General features: G+C 39.7%; 1 protein-coding gene across 1 annotated transcript; it reads left to right on the top strand.

Annotated features, from left to right (window-relative positions):
- Positions 1–1483: 1483 nt before the first annotated feature.
- LRP2BP (LRP2 binding protein) lies at positions 1484–23461 on the top strand. Its single transcript, XM_055128135.1, is given in 11 exon segments — positions 1484–1489; positions 2194–2284; positions 2335–2417; positions 2722–2830; positions 3671–3783; positions 6108–6221; positions 15499–15641; positions 15720–15825; positions 17489–17712; positions 19150–19324; positions 23396–23461. Coding segments are annotated over 11 exon segments (1230 nt in total).
- Positions 23462–27286: the final 3825 nt, after the last annotated feature.

Here is a 27286-nt window from a genome sequence, read left to right as displayed (position 1 = left end):
TGATAAATAGTAGAAAATAGAATAAAAAGACACGAGGCTCTCTTATGCCGTGCATAATGTATTTTATCAGATAGTAAAAGGCATCTTTATTTTATAAATTGTGATTGGTAATGCTTACGACAAAAACTAATATCTGGCCTTTACTTATAACTCAATAAATCTTTGCTTATAATTTAGATACTCTGCAACTCATTTTAGATCTCAGCAACAATAACAACTGTGTGTAGTATTACACCCATAAATCAGATTATGAATTTAAATGAAGTTTAATTTTTCAATGGTTTGAAGCTTGTCACAAGTGGGGGTAGAGGGATGCATGGGCAAAGGACAGTTAGGAAAGAGAAGGGACCAGTATGACAATAATTGTAAGAAATTATCACTCTGGACAAGACTCAGTGTTGAAAGTATGTAAAGGGATATACATGATAACCTTTCAGTATAGGTATTGCTAACCATAATGCCCAAAAGGAAAGAGAGACAGACATACATACAGACAGACAGAAGAAAAGTGCCTGTCACAGAAGCAGGGAAGGAAACTGAGGACATTGGTGCCAGAAAATGTACATTGGTAAAGGGGTGGGTGTGGGAACATTGTATGACTGAAATCCAATCATGAACAACCTTGTAACTGTGTGTCTCACTGTTTTTCAATTTATGACAATTCATTTTGATTAAATTCCTTAATTTGATGTTTTTTCTTAGCCATTTTGGATAATATTCAGTATACTTGGTTAATGTCATTCATTAAAAATCTTCTGGGGGTGAATTTATGTATATAGTTTTTGATAAACTTGTAATGTGCTGTATATCATCCTATTTGTATTTTTTCCTAAATATCATTTTATATTTTCTTACTAAGGCTTATTGGAGGCTTTTATATTCAACCATGAGAATCATTTAATATTTGAAAATCTTGGAATCCTATAATCAAAAATGTTACAAATCCAAGAACACTTTGAAATCTTTTAGCTCAAACTTCTTAGTCCAAGTTACAGATGAGGAAGATGACTCTATTTTTACTATTATTTTATTGAATCACCATGAAAAAAAATACAAAGCTTTCAGGTTTAAGTCTCAGTCATATAATGATTAAACCCCATCCCTTCACCAGTGCACATGTTCCACCACCAAGAACCCCTCTCCCACCCACCCCCCACCTGAGTGACTAATGATCTTCACTTTATTCTCTCTATACTTTGAATACATTCAATATTTCAATAGAGAACTCACTATTATTGTTTGGAATTTTCCCCCAACTATCAAGCCTGCTGAAAAGTCATCATTTAATAATTTGTTTTCCATTGCTGAGAATGTGTGGTTTTGGATTTCTGGTATTTTAGCTCAGTTCACAGTCTAGATGCATTTCTGTAAGAGGCCACTCTGGGTGCCAAAATGGGTTAGAAGACCTCTCGGATCATAGTCTTTAAAGAGCAGAGGGTCTGTTTCGCACGAGGCAGCTCCGGATCTTATCTGGGCGGAGACCATGACGGTAAACGCCCCCCACCCCATCCCCTGATCGCCGGTGAGCCACGTCACTGCAAACTCATACCTCTGGGTTGGGAGTCTTAGAAGTTGGGGCTCGCCATGTGGGCGCTGCCGCAGCTGCCATCTTCTGAGCAGAAAGACAGGGTGGAGAGGGAAAATCCCTCCCTGGATAGCACGGGATTGTAGCACAGTTCACAGTCTAGATGCATTTCCGTAAGAAGCCTCTCTGAGTGCCAAAATGGATTAGAAGACCTCTCAGATCATAGTCTTTAAGGAGCAGACGGTCCATTTCACACGCGTGTCAGCTCAGGGTCTAATCTGGGCAGAGAGCATGGGAAGATGACTCTTAAAGAGATGAAATAACTCTTCCACAATCATAGATACGTCAGAAACTCATCCCTAGTATGGCAAATGATCTTCCTTCTCATTTCACTCATATTAATAAAGCATTCACTGTCTAAAATAGTAACATATAAATGTATAACTGTAGCTGTCCAATTATGCTAATGGACTCTAGTTCTTTTCACCACTAAGCAGAAAGAACCTTTATTGAAGGCTTCCTCCTGATTGGTGAAAAGAAGCTATAGCAGTAGAATGCCAAGGAATAAACAGAAAAGCATAGCAACAACTGGATTTTGCTGTCTCACTACCAAACGCCAACTTAATTCATTCAACCTAAATGGGGTGGTATCTACATTTTATCTGAAGACTCTGATATTCCATTGGACTGTGATCTGACTTATAGCGTGGAAATCCACTACCGATGGGAAGATGAAACTGAACACAGCTAAAATAAAGTGTATTTCCAGCTAAAAAAGACAAGTATTTTTATTTGAAAATGAATGTCAGACAAGCGGAAATTACAAGGAAACTGGAAAGTACCAGAACATAATAACTATATCTATGTGCAGTGTCAAGAGTTCCTTGTAGCGGTAGTAGCTGTGGTGTGTGACATAAACCACTGCAGCATGCGAAAACCACATAGCCAGAAGACTTGCAACCAAGTCTCATCATTATGCTTCTGAGAGTTATGGAGGGACCTAATTTCCTAAGGAAGAACCTTTACATCCTACCGTTTGATAGTATGGTGCTCTATTCCTAGATAGGCGAGAGCTACATATTTTTTATGTTTTGTTTTTGTTTTTATAATGAGTGCCATGTGGGATTGAAGTCTCTTTCTGCATTTCCCTGGAGGAAGATATTTCTACCATCTTATTCTCTTTTTATTCTTTACAGCATACCAATTACGAAGATAGAATGAAGCTGACTAGCGAAAAGATGCCCAACAACTCCTCTATTTTCTCTCTACCCCAGAGAGTCTTCCAACCGATCAAGGAGAAAAATGGTACATCATTTTCACATATGTTAACTACGTTTGCCAGAGTCAAAGAGATGAGAAAAATTACTTATTGATGCTAAGGGTGTGGTTAATTTTCAGTACTTACTAGTTTTTCTGTAAGAATCTACTGATTCTGACTTTACTCTCAGCACTCCAGAATGTCTTTCTGAAAATGTAAGCCAGGTGTTACTTCTATTTTTTTTTTGTTTTGTTTTTTTGCTTTTTTTTGGGTCACACCTGGCGGTGCACAGGGGTTACTCCTGGCTCTGCACTCAGGAATTACCCCTGGCCGTGCTCAGGGGACCATATGGGATGCTGGGATTTGAACCCGGGTCGGCCGCGTGCAAGGCAAACGCCCTACCCGCTGTGCTATCTCTCCAGCCCCAGGTGTTACTTCTATTAAAGAGATTAAAGTTATACTTTACTTGAAATTGACATTTAATACTAATGTGTTTTTAGTAGACTTTAAAAATCAACATTGACAGTAATTGACTTCTTTGGCAGGAGTAGTTCTAATTAAGGCCTATTAATAAAGCACTTCACTCATCATAGGGAAGCTTTCCACCTAAACTGCAATTGGCCACATTTCTGGAGCTCCTGCCTGGCAGAAATCATAGTTCAATAGAAAATCATCAAATATTTCTTGATTATACAAGAGGCAGGTGATGTGACAATACTTTTTTCCCCAAGATAATACCTTTTCTTTAAACTAATAAGGCCAATTTTAAGAATGAGAATTAAGAATAACTTATTAACAGTGCTCTATGAATCCTATATTACTTATTACTTCAACAGATAAAATTAATGTTGTGTGATTTTAGAATTCTTTGTCTTTTTAAAAATCAGATCATTACCGTCATGCTGATTTGGTGCAAAAAGCATTGACAATCTTGCAGAAAAGAATACTGAAAGGGGATGCTATGGCATATTTCTTACGAGGTCAATTATATTTTGAAGAGGTATAGTTTTCATTTTTATTTCCTGTAACATTCTTATTCACTTCCCATAACAAAATTGCCATTAATATTTCATATTGCTATGCCAAGAAAATGCTCTCAAATACTTTACATGATGTTTATGACTTTAGCTATGACTCTGGCACCAACTAAGAGAGATCTGACTTTTCTCATCAGAGCCCATCCTATAAATGTTATTAATGAGAGTCATTGAGTTATCCTGGAAAGTAGGTATTAGAGGAACTATGTAAACTATTATTCCAATTTCACTATAATGCATCTTAATTTTTCATTGAATCCCAAGGGAACATGAGAGAAGAGACCATCTCTTCCGATTCCTCACCTGTTGAAGATTTGGAAAGAGTTTTACCTTTACCCCCACTTACCACCTAGTCTTTTGATATCTTCACTCATACTGGCAACAATACCTGATGAGTAGTCATCATACACCTTATCACCATGAGGGTAACCATAGCATAGCAGTTAAGGGACTGACCTCTCAGCTTTGGGCATAGATTCAGATTTGGTCCTGTTGCGTAACCTCTTGATGCCTCCCTCCTTTCCCTCGCCTGGAAAGGGGTGTGAATAATGAGGTTTTATAGAGCTATTGTGGGCATTTGTTTTTGTAAAAGTACTCATTAGTAGGGTATGGTTTCTCATGTTTTCTAAGTATTTGCTATTATGCTAGGCATTGACATAGTGATGAAGACATTAGGATGGTCCCAATTTCATAAAGCTTCCTAGTAGGGGAAGATAATAACTTCATGTATCAAGAAAATTACTATAAGAGCAATAAACTGGCACTGTGATTAATAAAAGCTTGGGAATAGGGTGGAAAGAAATGGTGATGAAATTAAAATTTAAAAGAAATGGGACAGATAATGCAAACAGCTAAGGAGAAGTAGGTGGTGGGTAAAGGAGAAAAAGGATACAATATTTTAGGAAGAAAGTTTAGCAAATTCTAGAGATTCAGAGAACGAATGTGTAAATAAGCAAAAGAGATAATGACTCTAAGAGGAGATTTGGACAAAATGTAGTAGTAAGAAGCCGTCGAAGTGGTTTGAGCCTGTAATGAATTGATTAGAGATAAACATGGAAACAAAGGATATTAGCAGGAATTTAAATTAGTTTGGGCAAGAGAAGGGAAGTTTGGGGAAGTGGTCTCAACCAGAGTAGCAGTAGAGCAGAGAACTGAATTTATTTTGGAGAGACAAACAATAATATCCTGGACTTAATTAGTGGGGAGGAATATATTTTGAGAGGATGATTAAGAGTTTAGTTTTGTAAGATAGAATGTTGAGGTATCCACTAGTCAGCCAAATAGAAGGGTTTCAAAATGGAGGTTTATTTCTATGAGTCTAGATCTCGAAGGAAATCTAGGTCTGGGTTGAAAGTGTGTACTTGACATTTTTCAGAGTGTGTATGGTATTTATAATTATGAAAACTAAAAATCACATTGATGTCACAAAAGTTAAAATGACTCCCCCTTTCTCTTCCTCTCTACACAGTATTCTAACCTTTTTAGCCCTCTCACACATTGGCTAGAAAAGAGGATGAAACTCAGTCATTTACTCATTGTTATCTCTTCTTAACATTTGTTAATATTTTGATTTTTTATAAAATAAGTTATAGGATTTAGGAAGAGAAAATCAACTTTTCTGGTTTTGGTTTTTGTTGTATTTCTCTCTTCTGCACTTTCAAATAATGATCTCTTTCCACCACTCATACTTTAGTGTGACATTTTTGATGATGGATTAAGATAAAGGTCCCATATTAGAACGTACATCTTTGTGTGTTTTTTATCAGATTAACTATTGATTCTTAGATGAATGGTACTTAACACATATAAATATCAATAGGATATATGGGGTAATTCTAGAGAATCACACCTTGTTTTTCTGTTTTTTCTCTAGCTAGACACTTGCAGAATTGGAGGACAGGTACCAATATAGGAGTAGACATTTAATAATAGTGTGAATCCTGATGTTCACATTTTCTCTGGGACTTTGATCCAAGCTCTACAGTTTCTCACACCAGGAGAATAACGTGTCAGGTTAGCTGAGTTTAGGGAGATAATAGAAATGAAAGTTGAAGGATCTCCATACTTTCCCTTGACATTTCCCTTTGCTGCCATATTTAGACTTATCAAACTGATTTTACAGTACATTGATTGCTAACTGTCATTATCTTATAAATTCCATAAATTTGTTAGTGTCATTTTTTTATTTTACTTGGTTCTACTAGATATGATTTAGATTGGAACTAGATATTTTAGATTACTTTGAGATTATAATAACTATAATCCAGTCTTTTCTGGGGCCTTATAGGGGTGGTATGAAGAAGCATTAGAACAATTTGAAGAAATCAAGGAAACTAATCATCAAGCAATATACCAGCTAGGAGTAATGTATTATGATGGACTGGGGACAGATGCAGAGCCTGTAAGTCATTATTTTCTTCCAAAAAATAAGATTTTATTATTATTTCATTATTTGATATACTTAAAGTTGTTTATATTTTAATAATATATATTGTATTTCAAGACTAGCTAAACATGAGCATCTTAAAAAACAACAGTAGAAATTGTTATGTTTATATAAAATAACAGTATTCTTTTTGTCTCTTTGCCACCATTAGCTGTCAATACTGTGTGCTTTAAAACAAGGGCTTGGAGGGGGCTGGAGGAATAGCACAGCGGGTAGGGCGTTTGCCTTGCACGCAGCCGACCCGGGTTCGAATCCCAGCATCCCATATGGTCCCCTGAGCATTGCCAGGGGTGATTCCTGAGTGCAGAGCCAGGAGTAGCCCCTGTGCATCGCCAGGTGTGACCCAAAAAGCAAAAAATAAATAAATAAACAAACAAAAAAACAAGGGGTTGGGACTGGAGCAATAGCACAGCGGGGAGGGCATTTGCCTTGCACGTGGCTGACCCGGGTTCGATTCCCAGCATCCCATATGGTCCCTAAGCACTGCCAGGAGTCATTCCTGAGTGCAGAACCAGGAGTAACCCCTGTGCATCGCAGGTATGACCCAAAAAGCAATAAATAGATAAATAAAACAAGGGCTTGCGGGGCTGGAGCAATAGCACAGCAGGTAGGGCGTATGCCTTGCATGCGACCGACCCGGGTTCGATTCCCAGCATTCTCTATGGTCCCTCGAGCACCACCAGGAGTAATTCCTGAGTGCATGAACCAGGAGTAACCCCTGTGAATCGCCAGGTGTGACCCAAAAATAAATAAATAAATAAATAATAAATAGATAAAATAAAGCAAGGGCTTGAGGGATAGTATAGGGGTAGGATGTTTGCTTTGCATTTGGCTTACCTAGATTCAATCCCCAACATCCCATATATTCCCCTGAGAACCACCAGAAATAATGCCTGAGTGCTGAGTCACCCCTGTGAACACTAGGTGTGCCCCAAAACTCTTAATAAGAGAAAAACAACCCCCCCAAAATAACCAATGAACTGAACAAACAAAAAAACAGTTCCCTTTAATAATTACATCAAAACTACAAGCACATGGCTAAAAGTTAAATAACAAAATATAGAATAACTTCAATCAAAAATAAAATTTGTTATATTTTTGAGACCATTCCTCTGTATGTTGCTCCATACAAAAACGGACTGTGTGTGTGTATGTTTGTGTGTGCTTGTGCGTATGTGTATGTGTGTGGGTGCATTCCCACCAACAGTGAAAGAGTGTCCCTCTTTCCCCACATTCACACCAGCACTTGTTGCTTTTGTTCTTTTGAATGTGTGCCAGTCTCTGTGGTGTGAGATGACATCTCATTGTTGTTTTGATGTACGTCTCCCTGATGACTAGCGATGTGGAGCATTTTTTCATGTGCCTTTTGGTCATTTGTATTTCTTTTTTTGAAGAAACTTCTGTTCATTTCTTCTCCCCATTTTTTGATGGGGTTGGAGGTTTTTTCTTATACAATTCTACTGGTGTCTTGTATATCCTGGATATTAATCCCTTATCAGATGGGTATTGGGTAAATATTCTTTCCCATTCTGTGGGCTCTTTCTGTATTTTGGTCACTGTTTCTGTGGAAGTGCAGAAGCTTCTTAATTTGATGTAGTCCCATTTGTTTATGTTTGCTTCCATTGGCATGGTCAGTGCTGTTTCATCTTTAAAGATGCTTTTAGCTTCAATGTCATGGAGAGTTCTGCCTACATTTTCCTCTATGTACCTTATAGATTCATGTCTAATATTGAGGTTTTTAATCCACTTTGATCTGACTTTTGTGCCTGGCATTAGACAGAGGTCAGAGTTCATTTTTTTGCATGTATCTATCCAGTTTTCCCAGTACCACTTGTTGAACCGTCTTTCAAAAATATTAGTCTGATAATATTCTATCTGTCTTCAAATATGTTCCAAGACTTTTATGTTGGAAGTTAAAAGAGAGGCGCATCATTTGCACTGTTCCTGTGGCCACCTAGCTAGTTGGTTACCAAGAGACCATATAAAATAATATTTACTTAGTAAATTCTTCAGTGTCCAAACAGATGACTGCCATTTTGAATTTATCCCTAAACCCCAAGTTTGCTCTCCTTCCTTAATTACTACTGTAAGGGGCCTTCAGTCTACTGAAAATAATCTATTGTGAATTTATCTGAACTTGACTATAATCTAATTTTGGAACATTGAGTTCCTTTGGTCCCACTCATACTCAGAGCTATGGCATGTTTAGCTATCACACAAAGTTTATGTACATTCTGTTTCTATTGTTGTGTGTTTCCTCTCCATCTCCCACTGATTACTTTCCTTCTGAACTTTGCAGCTGACAAGGAAAGTCCCTACAGCCTGTTTTTTCCCAGATTACTTCCTTCACGTCTTTGCTCTATCAAAACCTTAGTTTTCCACAAACCACCCTTTTTTGTTTTCAATTTTTATATATTTTATTTTCATAAGAGTAGTTCACAATAGTTCATTACAGATAATATTCAAACACCATTCCCGCCACTGAGCACCTTCCCACACAATAAGAGGGAAGTGTGTGAAGGTTTTTGTATTTCATTCTGGAGCCATTTAAGCCCATAGATAAGAGAATATAAGCAAGTATGTTAAAACCAAACAAATGTGTGCTACTTTTGATAGTAAATGGGATAGAGTAAAATTCTGCATTGCTCTTTTCTGGAAGCTTTAGTTTACAGTCTCTGGGTGTTGGCCATTGATGAGATTCCAGGGGCACCAGGGGCAGTTTTTAGGTGTGGCTGCCAAGCTACTGGAAAACTGGGGAACTTGGGGGAACAGGCCTAGTTTCTATCCGAGTGGGCTTGGAGATCTCAGTCATGGGTTCCTGCATTGGAATGTTCTCCACCCCAGATCCCATTATGTTATGATCTTCAAAACTGGAGCTGATTTTATTTCTATGTGCCAATTCACTTTCCTACCAGTCTTTCTCCAAGTGCAAAGTCCTACTTTGAAATTGCAATTTCACTTCTGTCAATGACCTGATCATTGGTCTGCCTCAACATTAATCTGAAGGCTTTGGCTCTGGGATTACAATTTTCTTTTCCAGGTTATCTGGACATTTTATCTGACATTTCAAATAGGTTGTTTCCCCTCATGATCCTAGGTGTTTGTCAATATTTTTTATTCTTCAAAAACAAAGCAGCTGCTCATTCCTTGACCTTTTGTACTGTTATCTAATTTCTATGTCACTGATTCCTGCTCTGTTTTGATTATTTCCTTCCTTCTACTTACCTTGAGATTCATTTTCTTTTCTTTTTCTGGTTTCTTAAGCAATGCGTTCCGATTATTGATTTGAGCATTTTATTCTGCCCTGATCTAATTTTGCATTGTTATGAACTTAGCAGTGCTAAGTTATAATAGCTATAATAACTTTTCAGTTTCTTAGATATGACAAAACTTAAATGTATGATAATATTTCAACTTCTGCCCCCTTAACACTGATATTTCCATATGTTCTGATAGTTTGCCTTTATTATCATTTGTCTTAAGAAAACTTTTTATTTGGCCATTTATGGAAACAACAGTAATGTCTAATGAATGGATAAAAATGTTGTGGCATATATGTATACTAATTAGAATACTATGCAGCTGTAAGAAAAGATGAAATCGTGCAGTTTGCTGTAACATGGATGAAATATATATCAGGTTAAGCAAAATAAGTGAGAGGGAGAAGGACAAATAATATCACTCATATGTGGTATAGAAAGGTGATCTCACTTATTTGTGGTATACATACAGAGACAACACAAGAAAATAGAAAGTACCAAGCAATGACAAATCCTTGGATTTCAAAACTGGTCATATCACCAGGAAGTGGGAGGAAGAGTTAGGAAATAAAGAGGTGGACTAAAGGTGACATGAGGATATTGGAGGAAGTTATTGAGCATTTTGATAGTGGTGGACTGGAATAATCATATGCTTCAATATCACAAACATACACAGTATTGTAATAATTACCTAAGCTATAGTAAAAATTAATATATACAATTAACAAATAATAAATAAACACAGAACTGTATAAGAAAAGGGAAGGACTAAGAATGAGGTCTGGTGAGAATCATGTTCCAGGAGTGTTTATAGCAAGTGCTCACACCAGAGGAACAGAGAGAGGGTGAATGTAGTTAAAATAGTGAGATAGGGACTCATGCATACAGCCAAGAGTTTGGATTGCATTGTAAGTGTAGTGTGATGACACTAAAAAGAAACAAAATTAATATTTTATGTTTAAAAAATGTTTTTGTGGGGCTGGAGTGATAGCACAGCGGGTAGGGCGTTTGCCTTGCACGTGGCCGACCCGGGTTCAAATCCCAGCATCCCATATGGTCCCCTGAGCACCGCCAGGGGTGATTCCTGAGTGCATGAGCCAGGAGTGACCCCTGTGCATTGCTGGGTGTGACCCAAAAAGCAAAAAAAAAAATGTTTTTGTGTCTAGAGTGGAGAATGAAGTAAATGGAGGAAGAAGAGGAGAAGCAGGACATTCATTAAAAGAACATTGCAATACAGTTCAAATAAAGTAGCAACTTTAAAGTAGCAAAAGTGCAAACAGAGTAGAATGTGCAATTTTAGACTTATATATAAGAACATACAAAACTTACTGAAGTTGAGAGAGAGAGTCAGGGACCAGGGAAGGAATCAGGATGATTCCTACTTTTCTGGCTTAACTGGATCCTGTTGTCATTAATTAAAGTGAGATAAATGGGAACAAACAGGGTTTATGTGTGGGAAAAAAACTGATATATTTGTGTTTGAATATTATATTTAAAGAGTTTGAATATTATATATAAAGTTGACATGCTCAGTAGAGATGTCAAGGAGAGAGTCTGGAGCTCAGAGCTACAGGCAGGACCATGAAAATAGGTGGATGTTCTCTGTGGATCAGTGGTACTCAGAACACAGTAATGGATAGAACTGATGAATGAATAAAGGAAGAGGGGAGAAACAGGTCAACAACAGAGAGAGAGATCCCTCCATTACTGAATGGGGGGAAGGAAGGTAGTAGCCAGCAAAGGAGAATAAGAGGCGGAAGTCAGTAAGATGGAGGAAAATCAGGGATACGTGGCAATCAGAAAGTGAGCTGGAATTTTTTCAAGAATGGGGTGACTGTCTCAAAATGTAGTAAAAGATAAGTTGAATGAAAACATAACTTATTGTTTGATCTCTTAAGGTATATTTCACCAGATACCTTGACAAAAGAATTTTCAGTAGAGTCACAAGGAACCAAGATTAGTGTGGGTTGAGGAGATACGTGATGGTGAGGATGTGGAGAAAAATATTGACTTTTGTATGAAGTGTAACAAATACATATGTTATGACTCCTGGGGATCTGAGTTAGAGAGTTTTCCCCAGAGATTAAAGATCCACAACATATCAATAATCTTATACATAAGATCTTATCACTGTATCCCTGTATCACTGTCATCCCGTTGATTATCGATTTGCTTGAACGGGTGCCAGTAACATCTCCATTTGTCCTAGAACTGAGATTTTAGCAGCCTCTCCTTACTCGTTCTTCCCAGCAGTGCTGCATTGGAGGCTCTTTCAGGGTAAGAGGAATGAGACCCATCATTGTTACTGTATTTGGCACATCAAATATGCTATGGAGAGCTTGCCAGGCTCTGCCGTGTGGGCAGGATGCTCTAGGCACCTTGCCAGGTTCTCTGAGAGGGAGAACTAGGCTATAAGGGTTTGCACAAATGAGGTTGCACGCTTCCAGGAGCTTTGTTTTATAGTCTCTGGGTCTTGGCTGTTGATGGGATTATATGGCACCAGGGGCTGTTTGTGGGTGTGGCTGCCAAACCACCAACCACCGGAAAATGGGGGATCTGAGAGTAGGAGGCCCAGTCCTGATCTGAGCAGGCTTGGAGATCAGCCCCAGGTCCCACACACCTGGGTTCCTCTGTCAGTTCCTTCATGCTTGAGGCTCGTCCGAAAGTGTGAAGAATGGCTGTGGCTGGATTCCAGAGGTCTTTGGCTGCTGGGGCTCTGCTTCGGGTGGGGAGGGAAACTCAACCCACCCCCTCTCCAAGGGGCCCCAGTGAAGACAGCCAGGCACAGGGGCAAGAGACTTCACTGGGGCCCCTGGGAGGGGGCAGGTTGAGTTTTCCTCCCTGCCCCAAGCAGAGCCCTGGCAGCTGAAGATCTCCAGAACCCAGTCACTGCCATACATAAGATCTTATAGACAGGAAAAAAAGGATGGCTCAGGAAAAATGACTAGATTTGGTGCTTTTTTTTAATTCTATTTTCTCGGTGAAATAAAAGTGGATCCAGATGCTTGTTTTGCAGTACATACATGAAAATGGGAATAATAAAGAGAAAACTAGCAACACCCCCTACAAAAAGACCACACACACACACACACACACACACACACACACACACACACACTCACTCTCACACACACACTCACACACACACACATAGCAGTCTATATTTTTAAAATAAAACACAAATTTTAAAATGTGGCTGAGAATAGTTGAGAGGAGCAGGGACAGTTTGAAAAGAAAAGGGAATCTTCTCTCCCAGGAAAGCAGAAACGCTAACGGATGCGACACATTGATAGGATTGCTTGCCAGAGATGAGAGGCCATACTGAAATATGTTCACAGACTTGAAAAAGGACCTGTAAGCATGGCTATATTCTTCCCTAGACATGATCAGTCACTTGAGTATAGCAGAATAAGCAGAGAAATGAGGTATTTGCCAAATTGATCAAGGGCCCTGGAGAGAAAGGAGGGGAAAGTGAATGATTATGGAGAAAGATATAATATAAGTTGATAGGCTGGAACTTGATGAAGTTGAAAGAGCAGGAATAGTTGGGAGATTCAATGAGTTGGTATGTGGCAATTCCAAAACAGAAAAACTTTAAATGCAATTACTTACAGAGGCCAGAGGAACAAAAAAAGATGGCAGTATCTAAAGCTTTTTTCTTATTGAGTTTTGCAATAAATTAGCCTGATCAAATAATTAAGCCAAGGAAAAGGGCAAATAACAAATTCCTTTCCTTTTTATCATGTGCTTTCATTAATTTACGATGATTCATGATACTAATTTGATCCAGAGTCTGAGAATCAAATAACGCTTCCTGTGATCAACTTGAACTATTTTCTGAGGATAGAGCCAGTTCATAATATTCAAAGAGATATCTTGATTGCATTTTAATTTAATTGTTCTATAGAAAAGTATTTTAGTTGCTCTAGATATTACAGAATCCATTTTTTAGTTTATGTACAGTTAATTTTAAATTCACTGTATCACTGTATCACTGTAATTCCGTTGCTCATTGATTTGCTCAAACAGGCACCAGTAACGTCTCTATTGTGAGACTTGTTACTGTTTTTGGCAAATCGAATACGCCACGGGTAGCTTTCTAGACTCTGTGGGGTGGTCGAGATACTCTTGGTAGCTTGCCGGGCTCTCCAAGAGGGGCCGAAGAATCGAACCTAGGAGCAAACACCCTACCTGCTCCAGCCCTATTTTTTTAAAGACAATTTAAATTTTTTTTTAATTTTAAGTAATTTAAAATTTTCTTAATTTAAAATGTACTTAGAAACTACAGGAACCTTCCAGAAGTCTGCTTTCATTTTTCACATACCCCCAGTCTTAGTGTACTTACCCTGATATAGACATTTAATTGATATATCATAAGTTCTAAAATACAGTGTTAAATTTTTTTGAAGAAATTATTAAAGAAACATATCTACCCTTTATGTTTGTACATGTGTACTGGTCTGGGGCTTCTCTTCCTTCCTAGCCTGTCAACAGAAGAGTAAAGGGCTAGGTTAATGAAGGCTCAAATTTTGAATATCTAAAAAATGACTTTCGTTTTTGATGGTGTTTTGCTAGTTGGCAGTTCTTTCTTTACACAATTGGAAAAAGTGTATTTTTTTAAATTCTAAATCATATGGCTTTCCTTCATTCACATGATAAAGTCAATGCCTTTTTAAAATCGTTCTTTATGTTGTCTTGATGTAGTTGCTGCAGGCCATGGGAAGATTCACCGAGTACTCCACACAGCTGCTATTAATATAGTGTCTCGCTTTTGCACAACAGAGTTGGGTAAACCAGAGTTGGGGATTTAAAAAGAAAAAAGAAACAAGCTCATTTTTTACAAGTACCTACCTCACATTCATGAAAATTAACCCCCAAAAATGACTCACTCAATTTAAAACTTTTCTTTTTTTATTCTATTACTGGGCTTTTTAGCCAGCAACGTGTTGAGAGAACAGTAAGGAGACTAAAGTCAGAAGAGTCATTTTCCTGTCATATGCTGTTTTCCTTTTTGGAGCAATGCTTGAAGGTTTATGTCTGATGGTTATTAGGGCGGATATGGTGTTTGCCTTGCACGCGGTCAACCCAGGTTCAATTCCTCCGCAATTCTTGGAGAGCCTGGCAAGCTACCGAGAGTATCTCACCTGCATAGCAGAGCCCAGCAAGCTACCTGTGATGTATTCAATATGCCAAAAACAGTAACAACAAGTCTCACATGGAGATGTTACTGGTACCTGCTCGAGCAAATCTATAAGCAATGGGATGACAGTGATATTTGGGTGGGGCGTGGGTGAGGTGCAAGGTTTCTGGTGATAGCGGACGGAACATCTGGGCTTTCTTTGTGACTACATTGCCATCCTCTGAAGATTAGTGTATACTGAATACAAAGTGTCAGCAACTTAGTTAAAGTGTCTGAAGAGGGAGCACACTATCTGGGGTCATCAGTGCAATGCAGGAATGATGAACGTGCAAGGAGTTGCCAGGCATTCTTGCCTTTGATGTGTTCTAAGATTCACATGTTAGTTCTAAATAAGGGTTGGGCAATGGGAGAAAGAAAGGCGAAGATGGCAAAACCCTTATTGAGACATAGTACAACACTCGAAGTTAGAAAAAAAAGGAAATGCTGATCCCAGCACTCTGAATATTTCTTTCTTACTATTCTTACAGAATTCAGGACAGTCATCAGTTTGGGCAGAGTCACATCATTATGTGTGTCAGAGGTGCCTGGTGCATTGCAACATTGGGAGAAATAATTGGCTAGAGGCTTGGGATGTAGTCCCGTGGTAGCAGAGTTTTGCAAGTGTGAGCTCAGGTTTCTATCTTCAGGACAACACAGCAAACACCCCCATCCCCAACACACACACACACACACACACACACACACACACACACACACACACACACTTTGAATTTAGTTTGGGTAAAGCAGAAAGTGAAAGTTTTTCTTCCTTTTTTTTTTTCCCCTGTGTAAGGAAAAAGGAGTGGAGTATATGAAGAAAATTGTTGATTCTCTATGCCCCAAAGCAAGGCACTTAAAATTTGCAGCTGCTTACAATCTTGGAAGAGCTTATTATGAAGGATGCGGTGTTCAAAGATCAGAGGAGGAAGCGGAAAGGTAATGTTACCTGAGAACAAGTTTGTGTTTTAAACAGATGCTGAAACAAATACACTTCACCTGGCCTTTCTTTTGTAGACTGTGGCTTTTAGCTGCAGACAACGGAAATCCAAAAGCTAGTGTAAAGGCTCAAGGTACCCTAGGATTGTATTATTCAACAAAGGAACCTAAAGATTTAGAAAAGGTAACATTTATGTTTGCTTTCTCTGTGCATTATGTTTAGATTAATATTTGTTTCATTCTTTGGAAGAAAGGATTTTTTTGGTTTTTGTTTATTTGGTTTTTGGACTTGGGGCCACACCCTGCAGTGCTCTGGGGTTACTCCTGACTCTGTGCTCAGGAATCACTCCTGGAGGTTCTGGAGACCATATGGGATCTTGCCAGGTCAGCCCCATGCAAGACAAGCACCTTACCTGCTGTACTGTCCTTTTGGCGCCCTGAAGGGAGTGTTGGGAAATAAGTGTGTGGTTTTCAATCTCTCTTCAAGTTCTCTAAAATGTAAAAGAAAACTCACATGTTAGGATCCTAAAGCTCTACTTAGGAATATTCTTTCTACTCCCTTGACTGAAGAAGACCTGGGGTTTAAGACCATTTTCTATGCTTTGGAAAAACAACATTTGGGGCTAGAAAGCTACCGAAGTTAAGGCACATGCTTTGCTTGCACCCAAACCTACTTCGATCCCTGTCCCACGTGTTTCCCCAAGCGCCACTGAGGTGACCTGGATAGTCCCCAGCACCAGAGGGTCTGGGCAGCATTTCACACTCAGGCCCTTGCTTGCAGTCTGCCTGAGTAGGTAAGAATCATCAAGAGGGGCCCTGGGTCTCCTGAGCAGCAGTTGGGAGACCCCATCCTCAAACATTAACCCACACAATTGCCATCCAGAAGTAAGCCCTGAGCTTCGCCAGATGGAGTCCCTAAACAAAATAAAACTAAACAAAAAATCCAAAAACTAAAATCCACACAATTACTATTACACACCCCAGGAAATAAAGAGGGGTTGTCTTGAAATTAAAGTTGAAATCTTTTAAGTAAAATTAAGTTAATATTAACATTTGAATGGGAAAAGCAACAAATACTAAGAAGTAAAATATAATAAGAACTAATTTACTCCATTTAATATTTTTATAAAAATCTTATCAAGGGATTACAAAATTTTCTAAGAAGAAAGGGTGAAAGAGATAAGGTGTTAAGCATAAATGTGCAAGAGGTGCCAATGGTTATCATACCGTTCTCAGATGACTGAGCTGCCCTTTGGAAGTTAGGTATTTTTTATTTAACTTGTTCAAATTCACAGCAGCCCAGTACTCTAGACTAAGCATGACTTCACTTATAATTATTGGTTTTGGGGGTCACACCTGGTAGAGTTCAGGGCTTACTCCTGGCTCAGCACTCAAGGATCACTGCCAGTAATGTATTGCCAGGGATGAAACCTGGATTAGGCATGCGTTAGGCAAGCACCTTACCTACTGCTTTAATCCTTTATTAAGTCACCTTTGATTGTAACTGTCCTTCATAGATCCATCTAGAACTCTAAGGACCCCTCAGCACTGACGGTTTTCCTATCCTACAGGACTCTCCAAGCCTTCCACCCCCTAGAGATTTCCTACTTGCCCACCTTCTCTATCCTTTCAATGGAAATGTGAAACTCTCCGAGGCAGAGACAACACGCCATACTACCTTAGTACTCTAGCTTAGAATGATGAAAAATCAGGGCTGGCTTGAAATAGTAGCTCCTAGACAGGAAATTCATAGTACTGATGTATGTACGCTTTTTCTTTCTAGCACTTCCCTGTCCTTCACCTTACAAATAATAACACAGCTGAAATGTTGCTTTTTGTTTTCAAAGGCATTTTATTGGCATTCAGAAGCATGTGGCAACGGAAACCTGGAGTCCCAGGGTGCACTTGGGCTCATGTACTTTTATGGACAAGGCATCCGCCAGGATACGGAGGCTGCCCTGTATTGCTTGAGGGAAGCTGCGAAGCGTGGCAACGTCTACGCTCAGGGGAATCTCGTGGAGTATTATTATAAGATGAAATTTTTTACCAAATGTGTTGCTTTTTCTAAAAGGTGAACAAATTATATCAAAATATATCAGGGCTGGAGAGATAGTTGAGCAGGGTAGGGCGCTTGCCTTGCACACAGCTCGCTTGGGTTGGGTCCCTGTTATCCCAGATGGTCTCCCAAGACCCACCAGAAGTAATTCCTGAGTGCAGAGCCAGGTGTGACATCTAAGTATGACCGGTTGTGGCCCCCAAGCAAAAACAAACAGAAAGTATGTATAAGCCCCTGACTAAAGCCAGCTGTGTTCATCCAACTTCTATCTATATAGAGTCTGGGAAAGGAAGGCTACTGAGTGAAATGTGGCTAGTGCAACTGAGCACCAAATAGAGGCTTTTTGATATATGCTATTCTCACTGTTGTGAGATCATATCTATCACTGTTATTTTGATCTGTACTTCCCTAATGAAAAGTAATGAGAAGCACTTTTCCACACGCCTTCTAGCCATCCATATGTCTTCATTTTTAAACAAAGATAGTTAGGCTGGTTTCTTAATGTGTTTTCTGGTCCAAGTCCAAATTCAGCATTTAAAAACATGATCCAAGGAAATAGAAAATGTTGTTCTGATTGTTCGAATTTGTAGTGTTAAGATTATATATTATAAAATCAGTGAATAATTTTATATATTATAAATAATAATAAATAATTTTATATATTATAAAATCAGTAATGAAATAATATTGCAAGAAAAAGGAAATCTTTCTTTTGTTCTCTAGTGGTTATAAGCCTGGGACATGGCATCTTTTGGAGGCATTTTTTTCTTCTTCACTGGTATCCATTTTTCTATGTCTTCTTTACTGCACAGTAAACAATTCTCATCATCATCATCATTGTCATCATTATCACCCCGTTGATCGTTGATTTTCTCGAGTGGTCTCAGTAACGTCTCCATTCGTCCTAGCCCTGAGATTTTAGAATCCTCTCTTTACTTGTCCTTCCCAATGGTGCTGCATTGGAGGCTCTTTCAGGGTCAGGGGAATGAGACCCATCATTGTTACTGGTTTTAGCATATGAATACGCAACAGAGAGTTTGCCAGTTTCCCTTAAGTGCAGGAAACTCTTGGTAGCTTGCCAGGTTCTCTCAGAGGGAGAACTAGGCTATAAGATGTCACTTCCAGGTCCCACACACCTGGGTTTCTTTGATGAAGGTTCTTTCATGCGTAAGGCTCGTCCGAACTTGTGGAGAGGGGCCTTGAGCATGGCTGTGGCTGGATTCTGGATGTCTTTGGCTGCAGGGGCTCTGCTCGGGGCAGGGTGGGAAACTCAATCCACCCACTCCAAGGGGCCCCCGGTGAAGACAGCCAGGCGCAGGGACAAGAGACTCTTCCAATTCTGATCACTTTGGAAAATCACTTTTGGCACAAAAATAATTTTTGGATGCATTTTGTAAAAATTGTAGCTTTCAGCTGATACATTTTTAACTGCACATTTTAATACCCTAACAGGATCGCGGACTACGATGAGGTTCATGACATCCCCATGATAGCCCAGGTGACAGACTGTCTCCAGGAATTCGTCACCAGAGGCATGGCTACAGCCTCCTTCTACTATGCGCGCTGTCTTCAGCTTGGCCTGGGGATCACAAAGGATGAGGAGGCGGCTCAACACTATTATTCCAAAGTAAGCCTGGAAACAACTATAACTAGACCCAGGTATCAATTTCTGTGCTTTGGAGACTTGAGTGTCTTTTATGAACTCATGATTTTTCCCCTAGTCTATGCAGAGTTGCTCTACAATGTTTGTCACAGAAGTAGACTGACTACAGACACTTATTAGCATAAATGTCCTGAGCTTATTTTGTTACAACTTGTTCTCTGCTATACCACCCGAAGTTTAAGTGTCCAACATGCCAACATGTTTGTCTGGATAGCTGTGTCTTCTCTCAGCAGGAAAAGAATGTTGGGAGTTGGAGAGATAGTATAGTGGGTAGGGTGTTTGCTTTGCATGCAACCAACTGGAGTTCAATCCTTGGCATTCCATATGATCCCCCAACCACTTCCAGGAGTGATTCCTGAGTGCAGAGCCAGGAGCAACCCCAGAGCACCATTGAGTGTGGCCCAAAAACAAACCAAAAAAAAGTAGAATTTTGGATTCTAGTACATGGATGAACTGTACTTTTAAAAACCATTATCATGCATGACCTCTACCACACAGGAATATTTGTAAGCCTGGTACAGTTCATTAAAATAAGCTTTTTTGTGTTTCAATCCTTGTGATCAATTTATTTAGAACCCAAATACTTTTGATCTTTACAATTAAGTGCCAATTGAAAAGTGAGTATCCAGAGAGAAGGGGGAATCATTATGAAGAGCTCTAAGTGCATTTCAAGCAAAATTTTATTAGGTCAGAGAGATAGTACAAGGGTTAAGGTGCTTACCTTTATTTGCAGCTGACCTAGGCATGCATATAGTTCCCACCCACACCCCAAACCAAAAAAAAAATATTAAAAAGTCTTAATGATATAGGTGGACCCCACAGGTGGCTCATGTGAGTGGAGAGGAGAAAGACAATCACTTTCTCCTGATCCCCCTCTGCCACCCGGGACCCAGGGTTACTGGGTTCTTGTCTCGCTCACACAAAGGAATTTCAGAAGTAGATAAGCAGTGAAGTAAAACAGATTTTATTTGGAGGTTTTTGAAGGTGTGGAGGGGAATAATGTGTGTGTGTGTATGTGTGTGTGTGTGTGTGTAGAGAGAGAGAGAGACAGACAGAGAGACAGAGAGACAGAGACAGAGAGAGAGACTTGTTCAGAAAGAATGGCAGGCTTCTCCAAGGGCGGAGAGAACCCTTACACATACCCTGACATTAGACATGAAAGCACAAAAGTACACATCTCAAGAAGGGAGATGCGGGCAACACATGTAATTGGGCACCACATGTGTTCGCTCAGACACGTGTGCATGAGCAGCACATGGGCTCAGGCAGCGTATGCGTACACTTCCTGTGTTCAAGGTGGCCTTTATAGGGTTTCTCCAACCTGCCCCATGTGGGCTTCTACCTAGATAAAAGTCTGTTGCTAAGGAGGTTACCAGGGGCATTGGGAGTGGTGATGGTCTTCTTTAAAATTCCTTTCCTGGCCTTTTACTTCTGCAGGAGCTTCTCTGGGTCTGTTGCTGTAGATAGGTGAGGTCTTCTCAGACCTTAGTTACTGTTTTTCCTGTTTTCAGCAGGGATGGCTTTTGCCATTGCCTTAGGAGGGGGCCTTCCCTGTCTACCTGCCTACATCATTAGTTTAGGAAACAGTTACAATTAACAGGCAACAATTAACATTGATGGTATGGATGGATAAATTCACTCTACCCTTTTCCACCAAAGTGCCCAATCCCTCCACCAATATCTATATCGATCTTACTGTTAGTCAACCTCTTCAAATGCATTTTTTGTTTTATTTTTGTTTTTTGGTTTTGGCCCACACCCATAAGTGCTCAGGGGTTACTCCTGGCTCTGCACTCAGGAATTATGCCTGCAGTGCTCAGGGGGACCATATGGGATGCTGGGGATCGAACCCTGTCGGCTGCATTCAAGGCAAACTCCCTGCCCACTGTATTATTATTCTGTCCCTGTTCTGATTTGTGTTGGTGGGGCTGGGGGCTACACCTGGTGGTTCTCCAGTCTTACTCCTGGCTATGTGCTCAGAAATCACTCCGGATTATTTGGTGGACCATATGGAGTAGTGGGAATTGAACATGGGTTGGCTGTGTGCAAGGCAAATGCCCTATTCACTTTATTATCTATCTAGCCCTAGGTACATTTTTAAAAGAAAAACAAATCACACACACACACACAATTTTGATCCATGACACCCATAAAGTCAAAATTAGAATTTCAATACCACTGCAATTTGGATAGCACACAAATTGTTGAGTCCTCGTAGAGGAACAATCAAGACAGTCACTTTCTCCCGATCCCCCTCTGCCACCTGGGGCCCAGGGTTACTGGGGTCTTGGCTATAAATAATTTTCTTAGACCCTCACTGGAATCTGGAAAAAACTGGAGTGCCCCCAAACAGATGAATGGTTAAAGAAACTTTGGTACATCTACACAATAGAATACTACTATGCAGTTGTTAGAAAAGATGAAGTCATGAAATTTGCATATAAGTGGATCAACATGGAAAGTATCATGTTGAGTGAAATGAGTCAGAAAGAAAGAGACAGACATAGAAAGATGGCACTCATCTGTGGAATATAAAATAGCAGAATGGGAGACTAACACCCAGGAGTAGTAGAGATAAGAAACACGAGGTCTGCCCCACAGCTTGGAAACTGGCCTCACATGCTGGGGGAAAAGACAGCAGAGACAGAGAAGGGAACACGTAGTAGAGAATGTTGGGGGGACCCACTCGGGTTGAAACCTGCTTGCCGAAAGTAGAATATAGACCAAACATGATGGCTACTCAATACTCTATTGCAAACTACAACATCCAACAGGAGAGAGAACAAAAGGGAATGCCCTGCTGCAGAGGCAGGGTGGGATGGTGGGTGTTGGGGTGGGGGTGGTGGGAGGGATACTGGGATCATTGGTGGAGGAGAATGGGCACTGATGGAGGGATGTAAACGAAATGCAAACATGAAAGTTCATAAGTCTGTAACTGTACCTCATGGTGATTCACTAATAAAAATTTTAAAAAAAGAAAAAAATTGCAGTAGTTGTTCCCAAACTATCTGTATAGTGAAATCACCCTGGATCTTGAAAGAAAAATAGGCCTAAAGTCAGGATCCATTGCATCATGCTTGGCCACTACCAGCAGAGTGACTGCCAATAATGTTATCTCTGGTGTCCTGAGAGCAGCACTGCGTGTTGTCCTGGGCTCCTCAGGGACTCTGAAGCACACAGGGGTAACTCACATCTAACATAAAGAAGCATTTCCTAATTAAACTATTGTGGAAATAAATAAAAGTTTTTCCTAGAAACAACCAGCAAATATCAAGTCACAGGTCCTTAACGGGAGAGTTTCTGCTCAGCTTGAGGTTTGAATGCAACAACCCCCTGCTGTGTCTCCATATCCTTAACACTGAAAGCAAGGAGGCACCTTCTTGCTATTCACTTGTGTAAGGACACTCAGTATTTACGTTTACATAGCTGCCATTATTCACTAGATAAAGGTGGGCACTTTACATATTTGAATGACAATGGTACTAGCATCTGTATGTAAATTCCCTTTATTCTTATCATCACTGATGAAATGTTTCTCTTTTTCAAATGGTAATGTGCATGGTTATTTTTAGTACAATCTATTTGGACAGACTAAGCTACTACTTGGAAATCAGAAAAGAAGTGTATCTTTTTGGGGGGATTTCCTGGAGCTTCTGAGCTACTGAGAGTGGTGTTGCCCCTTCCAGCAGTACTCAGAGCCTCCAGCCTTGTGCAAAGAAAGAGTGCAAAGATGTCTGTGATATCTGCCCAGACCTACAATGTTTTCTTTTTAAAAACATGCTCTCAGGAGCTAGAGAGTTAGGACAGTGAGCAGGCGCTTGTCTTGCATGCTGGCAACCCAAGTTTGATACCCAGCAGCACATATATTCCCCTGAGCCCTGCAAGGAGTGATTCCTGAGCACAAAGCCAGAGTAAGGCATGAGCACTAATGGGTGTGGCCCAAATTTCACCCTCCAAAATATACCTCCGCAAAACACACAAAAAAATTCCCATAATATCCCAAAATTTCACAATATCTAACTATTTTCTTTTTAGGCATGTCATCTAAATCCTGCATTGACAGATGAACTTCATGCTTTAGTTATTCATCAAAAAATTTAGAATACTATGCACTTCAACCAAGATCAGCAATTCTAACCTTTCAGAATGTGTGCACGTTTTCTGCATTCCAAGTCACTGTATTCTGGGAACTCTGACGATGATGTAAACTTCATTCAATTTTCTGTAATTTTTCAACTTAAAACCTAACTACAGAATTCAATTGTCCTCAGTTCTTAGCCTATAGTCTAAATTACGTCAAATGTTGAAATCCATTGCAGAAAACAAGTATGTTTCTCTTCCGTAAGTGCAAAATTCCTGAAATACTTAGTGTCATCTTAGTTTGAACAATTTTAGAGGTTAAAAAGAAAAAAGCAACAAATTTATTTTGAGAAACACTATTGAATGTCTTAGTTCTGTAAATATCTTTGACTTTGTTGAGTTTGGTGAATTTTGAGTAACCTTAAATTTTTGTTTCATTAAAAACTCATTTTAAAATGTATAAAACTACATAAGGGTCAAAGAAACATGAAAAGCTTTAAAGATATTTTATACATTTATGTAGAGCTTGGCAAGCTACCGAGAGTATCCTGTCTGCATGGCAGAGCCTGGCAAGCTACCCGTGGCATATTCAATATGTCAAAAAAAGTAACAACAGGTCTCACAATGGAGACGTTACTGGTGACTACTCGAACAAATCGATGAGCAACGAGATGACAGTGATACAGTGATGTAGCATTTATACTTCTGAAGTTATGAAAGCTAAGACTTCTTGGAGAGGTGATTCAAAGGCTGAGCGTGTGCTCTGAATGTGAGGGGCAGGGTTTAACCCCTGGCACCCCAAGCAACTCTTGACAGCTAAAAGTACTCACACCCTGGGTGGGGTCTCTCCCTCAAAAGACTGTACTAAATCTTTTTGAGACACCTTGTCCTTATAAATGATTGACTAATTTATAATAAATTCAAAAAGGTACTTTTTAGAAATTTGGAATCATACCCTATTTTCCATTGAAGATCTTTATTTACTAATTTTTTGTTGGGGGGCCCACATTCAGAAATGCTCAGGGCTTATTCGTGGCTCTGCATTCAGGGATCACTCTGGTGGGCTCGGGGACCTTATGGGATGCTGGAGATCAAACCTGGGTCAGTCATGTACAAGGCAAGTGCCCTACCCACTATACTATCGCTCTGGCCTCTAAAGATTTAATTAATGAGTAAAGCACCTTATATATTCCTGTTGGAAGTCTATGATAAAGTAATCAATTAAAACTTTTTTACACTGCAAGTCATATTCCATGTTTTAGTAACTTTCTATGTTATTTCACAGTAAGGTAGAATGTAGGAAAATATGTGAAATAGCTTATCAAATGCAAGGATGACAATATTATAAAATTAAATTAGCAAGAGGGTTTCGTTAAGACATCTATGAAGGCAAAAGTTGACTGAAAATTGTAGGATCTCTGTGCAGAAGACTGTGAAGCTTTATACATCTCTGAAACAAGGATGTAAAAAAACGATATATCTTAAAGATAACTAAACTTTGTAAAAATAATGTGACTTTATAAGTCATAATATCCTTTATGGAGAGGATTCAAACAAGATGTCTACCTAGATGTTAGTTATAAAATATTTTTTATCCAACAGATTCCTATTCATAGAGAGACAGAAAAGACAGATTCCAGAAAGATAAGCAGTGTGAAGGCACCCTCAGGAGCAGATCGTAACTCAGATGGAAGTGTCAGATGTTACTGGAAATATCCATCTTCTGCTTAAACTGTTAAGTTTGTGGTGAAAATGAGAAAAGCAATTGTTCTGAATCCGATCTTAAGATAAATTCTCACTTTTTCTTGAACTATTGGAAGAAATTTCAGAGGTCTTGATTATTTTTTTGTGTGTGTGTGAAGTAAACAGATTTTATTTAGAGGTTTTTTGAGGGAAGGAGTAAGGGGTAACTGGAAGAGAGAATAGTAAGAGTAATGAGCTCAAGAGAGAACGCGGGCTTCTCCAAGGGTGAAGAGAGCCCCTACACACATCCTAGCACTAGACACAAAAGCATGAAAGTACACATCTCAAGAGGGGAGATGCGGGCGACACATGTGCTCAGGTACTGCATGTGCTCGGCCACGTGGGTGCAAGCAGCACATGGGCTCAGGCAGCATATGCACCAATTTTTTTTTTTTTAAAGGTGAATGATGTGAAGACCTCAGCTCATCTGAGCTAAAGACTGAGCCACTCACCAGCCCAGGTGTACTCCTGATCTGCAGAGTGCAGTTTGCAGAAGCTCCTAAGGTGCCCAGGGCATGAGCTTCATGTAACCTACAGCAGACTTAAAGATTAAAAAATAATCTTAAATTATTTTTTGGGTTTACTGAAGACCTTGAGGTGTAGCTTATTACCACTGATGACACCTGTCAGATTCCTCACTTAATGACAGTTTAAAAGGAGTCTTACTCATTCACCTACCAGACTCTCTTGTGGTAAGCTTCCAATCATTGACCAGTCCTCCTGGCCTTTGTTATCTCTGACCTTGGATATTAGTCTCAAGGTCCTGTCCAAAACACAAAGCAGAACGATATCTGCATTTCTGCGTTCATTGCAGCACTATTCACAATATTCAATATTCACAATAGTCAAAATCTAGAAGCAAATCCTATAAATGAATGCAGTCATTTTTTTTTTGGAGGGGGGGCGGTGGTGGACACACCTGTCGATGCACAAGGTTTACTCCTGGCTTTGTACTCAGGAATAACTCCTGGCAGTGCTCAGGGGACTATGTAGGATGCTGGGAATTGAACCTGGATCTGCTGCATGCAAGGTAAATGCCCTACCTGCTGTAAATCGCTCTAGCCCCAATGCAGTCATTTTATATCTATCCCTCTCCTTCTGACTCAGTTCACTCAGCTTGATGCTCTTCATGCCCATCCACTGACAAGAAATTTCATGACTTCATTTTTCCTAACAGCTATGTAATATTTCATTGTGTAGATGTACCATAGTTTATTTTTCCAATGGTCTGTTCTCCAGTACTCGGGTTGTTTTCAGATTCTGGCTATTGTGAACAGTGCTGCAATGAAAACAGAAATGCAGATAATGTTTCTGCTCTGTGTTTTGGACAGGAACTGAGTGATGAAAGTAGGTAAAGGAATATACCTGATAATACTGGATACCTTTCAGTATCTGTATTGCAAACCATAAGGCTCAAAAGGAAAGGGAGAGACAGACAGGCAGAGAGAGAGAGAGAGAGAAAGAGAGAGAGAGAGAGAGAGAGAGAGAGAGAGAGAGAGGGAGAGAGGGAGAGAGAGAGAGAGAGAGAGAGAGAGAGAGAGAGAGAGAGATGCCCGCAAGTGTGGGGGGCAGGAGGGAAACTAGGGACATTGGTTTGGTGGTGGGAAATATAGACTGGTGAAGGGACAGGTGTTTTGTGAGTCAGTTAAATAATAGTAATAATAATAATTAATAATAAAAAATCAACCACCTGAGGTTACTCAATTAAAAAAAATGGAGTCTTGCAATAAGATGACATCTCACCCCAGGGACAGTGACATATTATCAGAAAGACTGGAAACAACCAGTGTTGCTCTTGTTATGTTTCTGAACTTCATTTGGTCTTTATATAATGCCAAGTCTGTGATATATCCTCAAACAGTCCTGACTTCTTCCTCTTATCTCTTGGAAATATAAATTCAAAGGAGTCTTGGAAAGTAATTTTTTGTTTGTTTGTTTGGGGGCAACCATGCTGTGCTCAGGGCTTACTTCTGGCACTCAGGGATTGTTCCTTGTGGGGTTCAGGGAACCATATGGAGTACCAGGGATCAAACCTGGTTTGGCCACATGCAAGGCAAATACCCTACTCACTGTACTATTGCTCCAGCCTCTAATTGGAGGGCA

The sequence above is a fragment of the Sorex araneus genome, chromosome 1 (genome assembly GCF_027595985.1).
Source record: "Sorex araneus isolate mSorAra2 chromosome 1, mSorAra2.pri, whole genome shotgun sequence".
NCBI lineage: Eukaryota > Metazoa > Chordata > Mammalia > Eulipotyphla > Soricidae > Sorex > Sorex araneus.
This window is presented reverse-complemented; position numbering and strand designations above follow the sequence as displayed.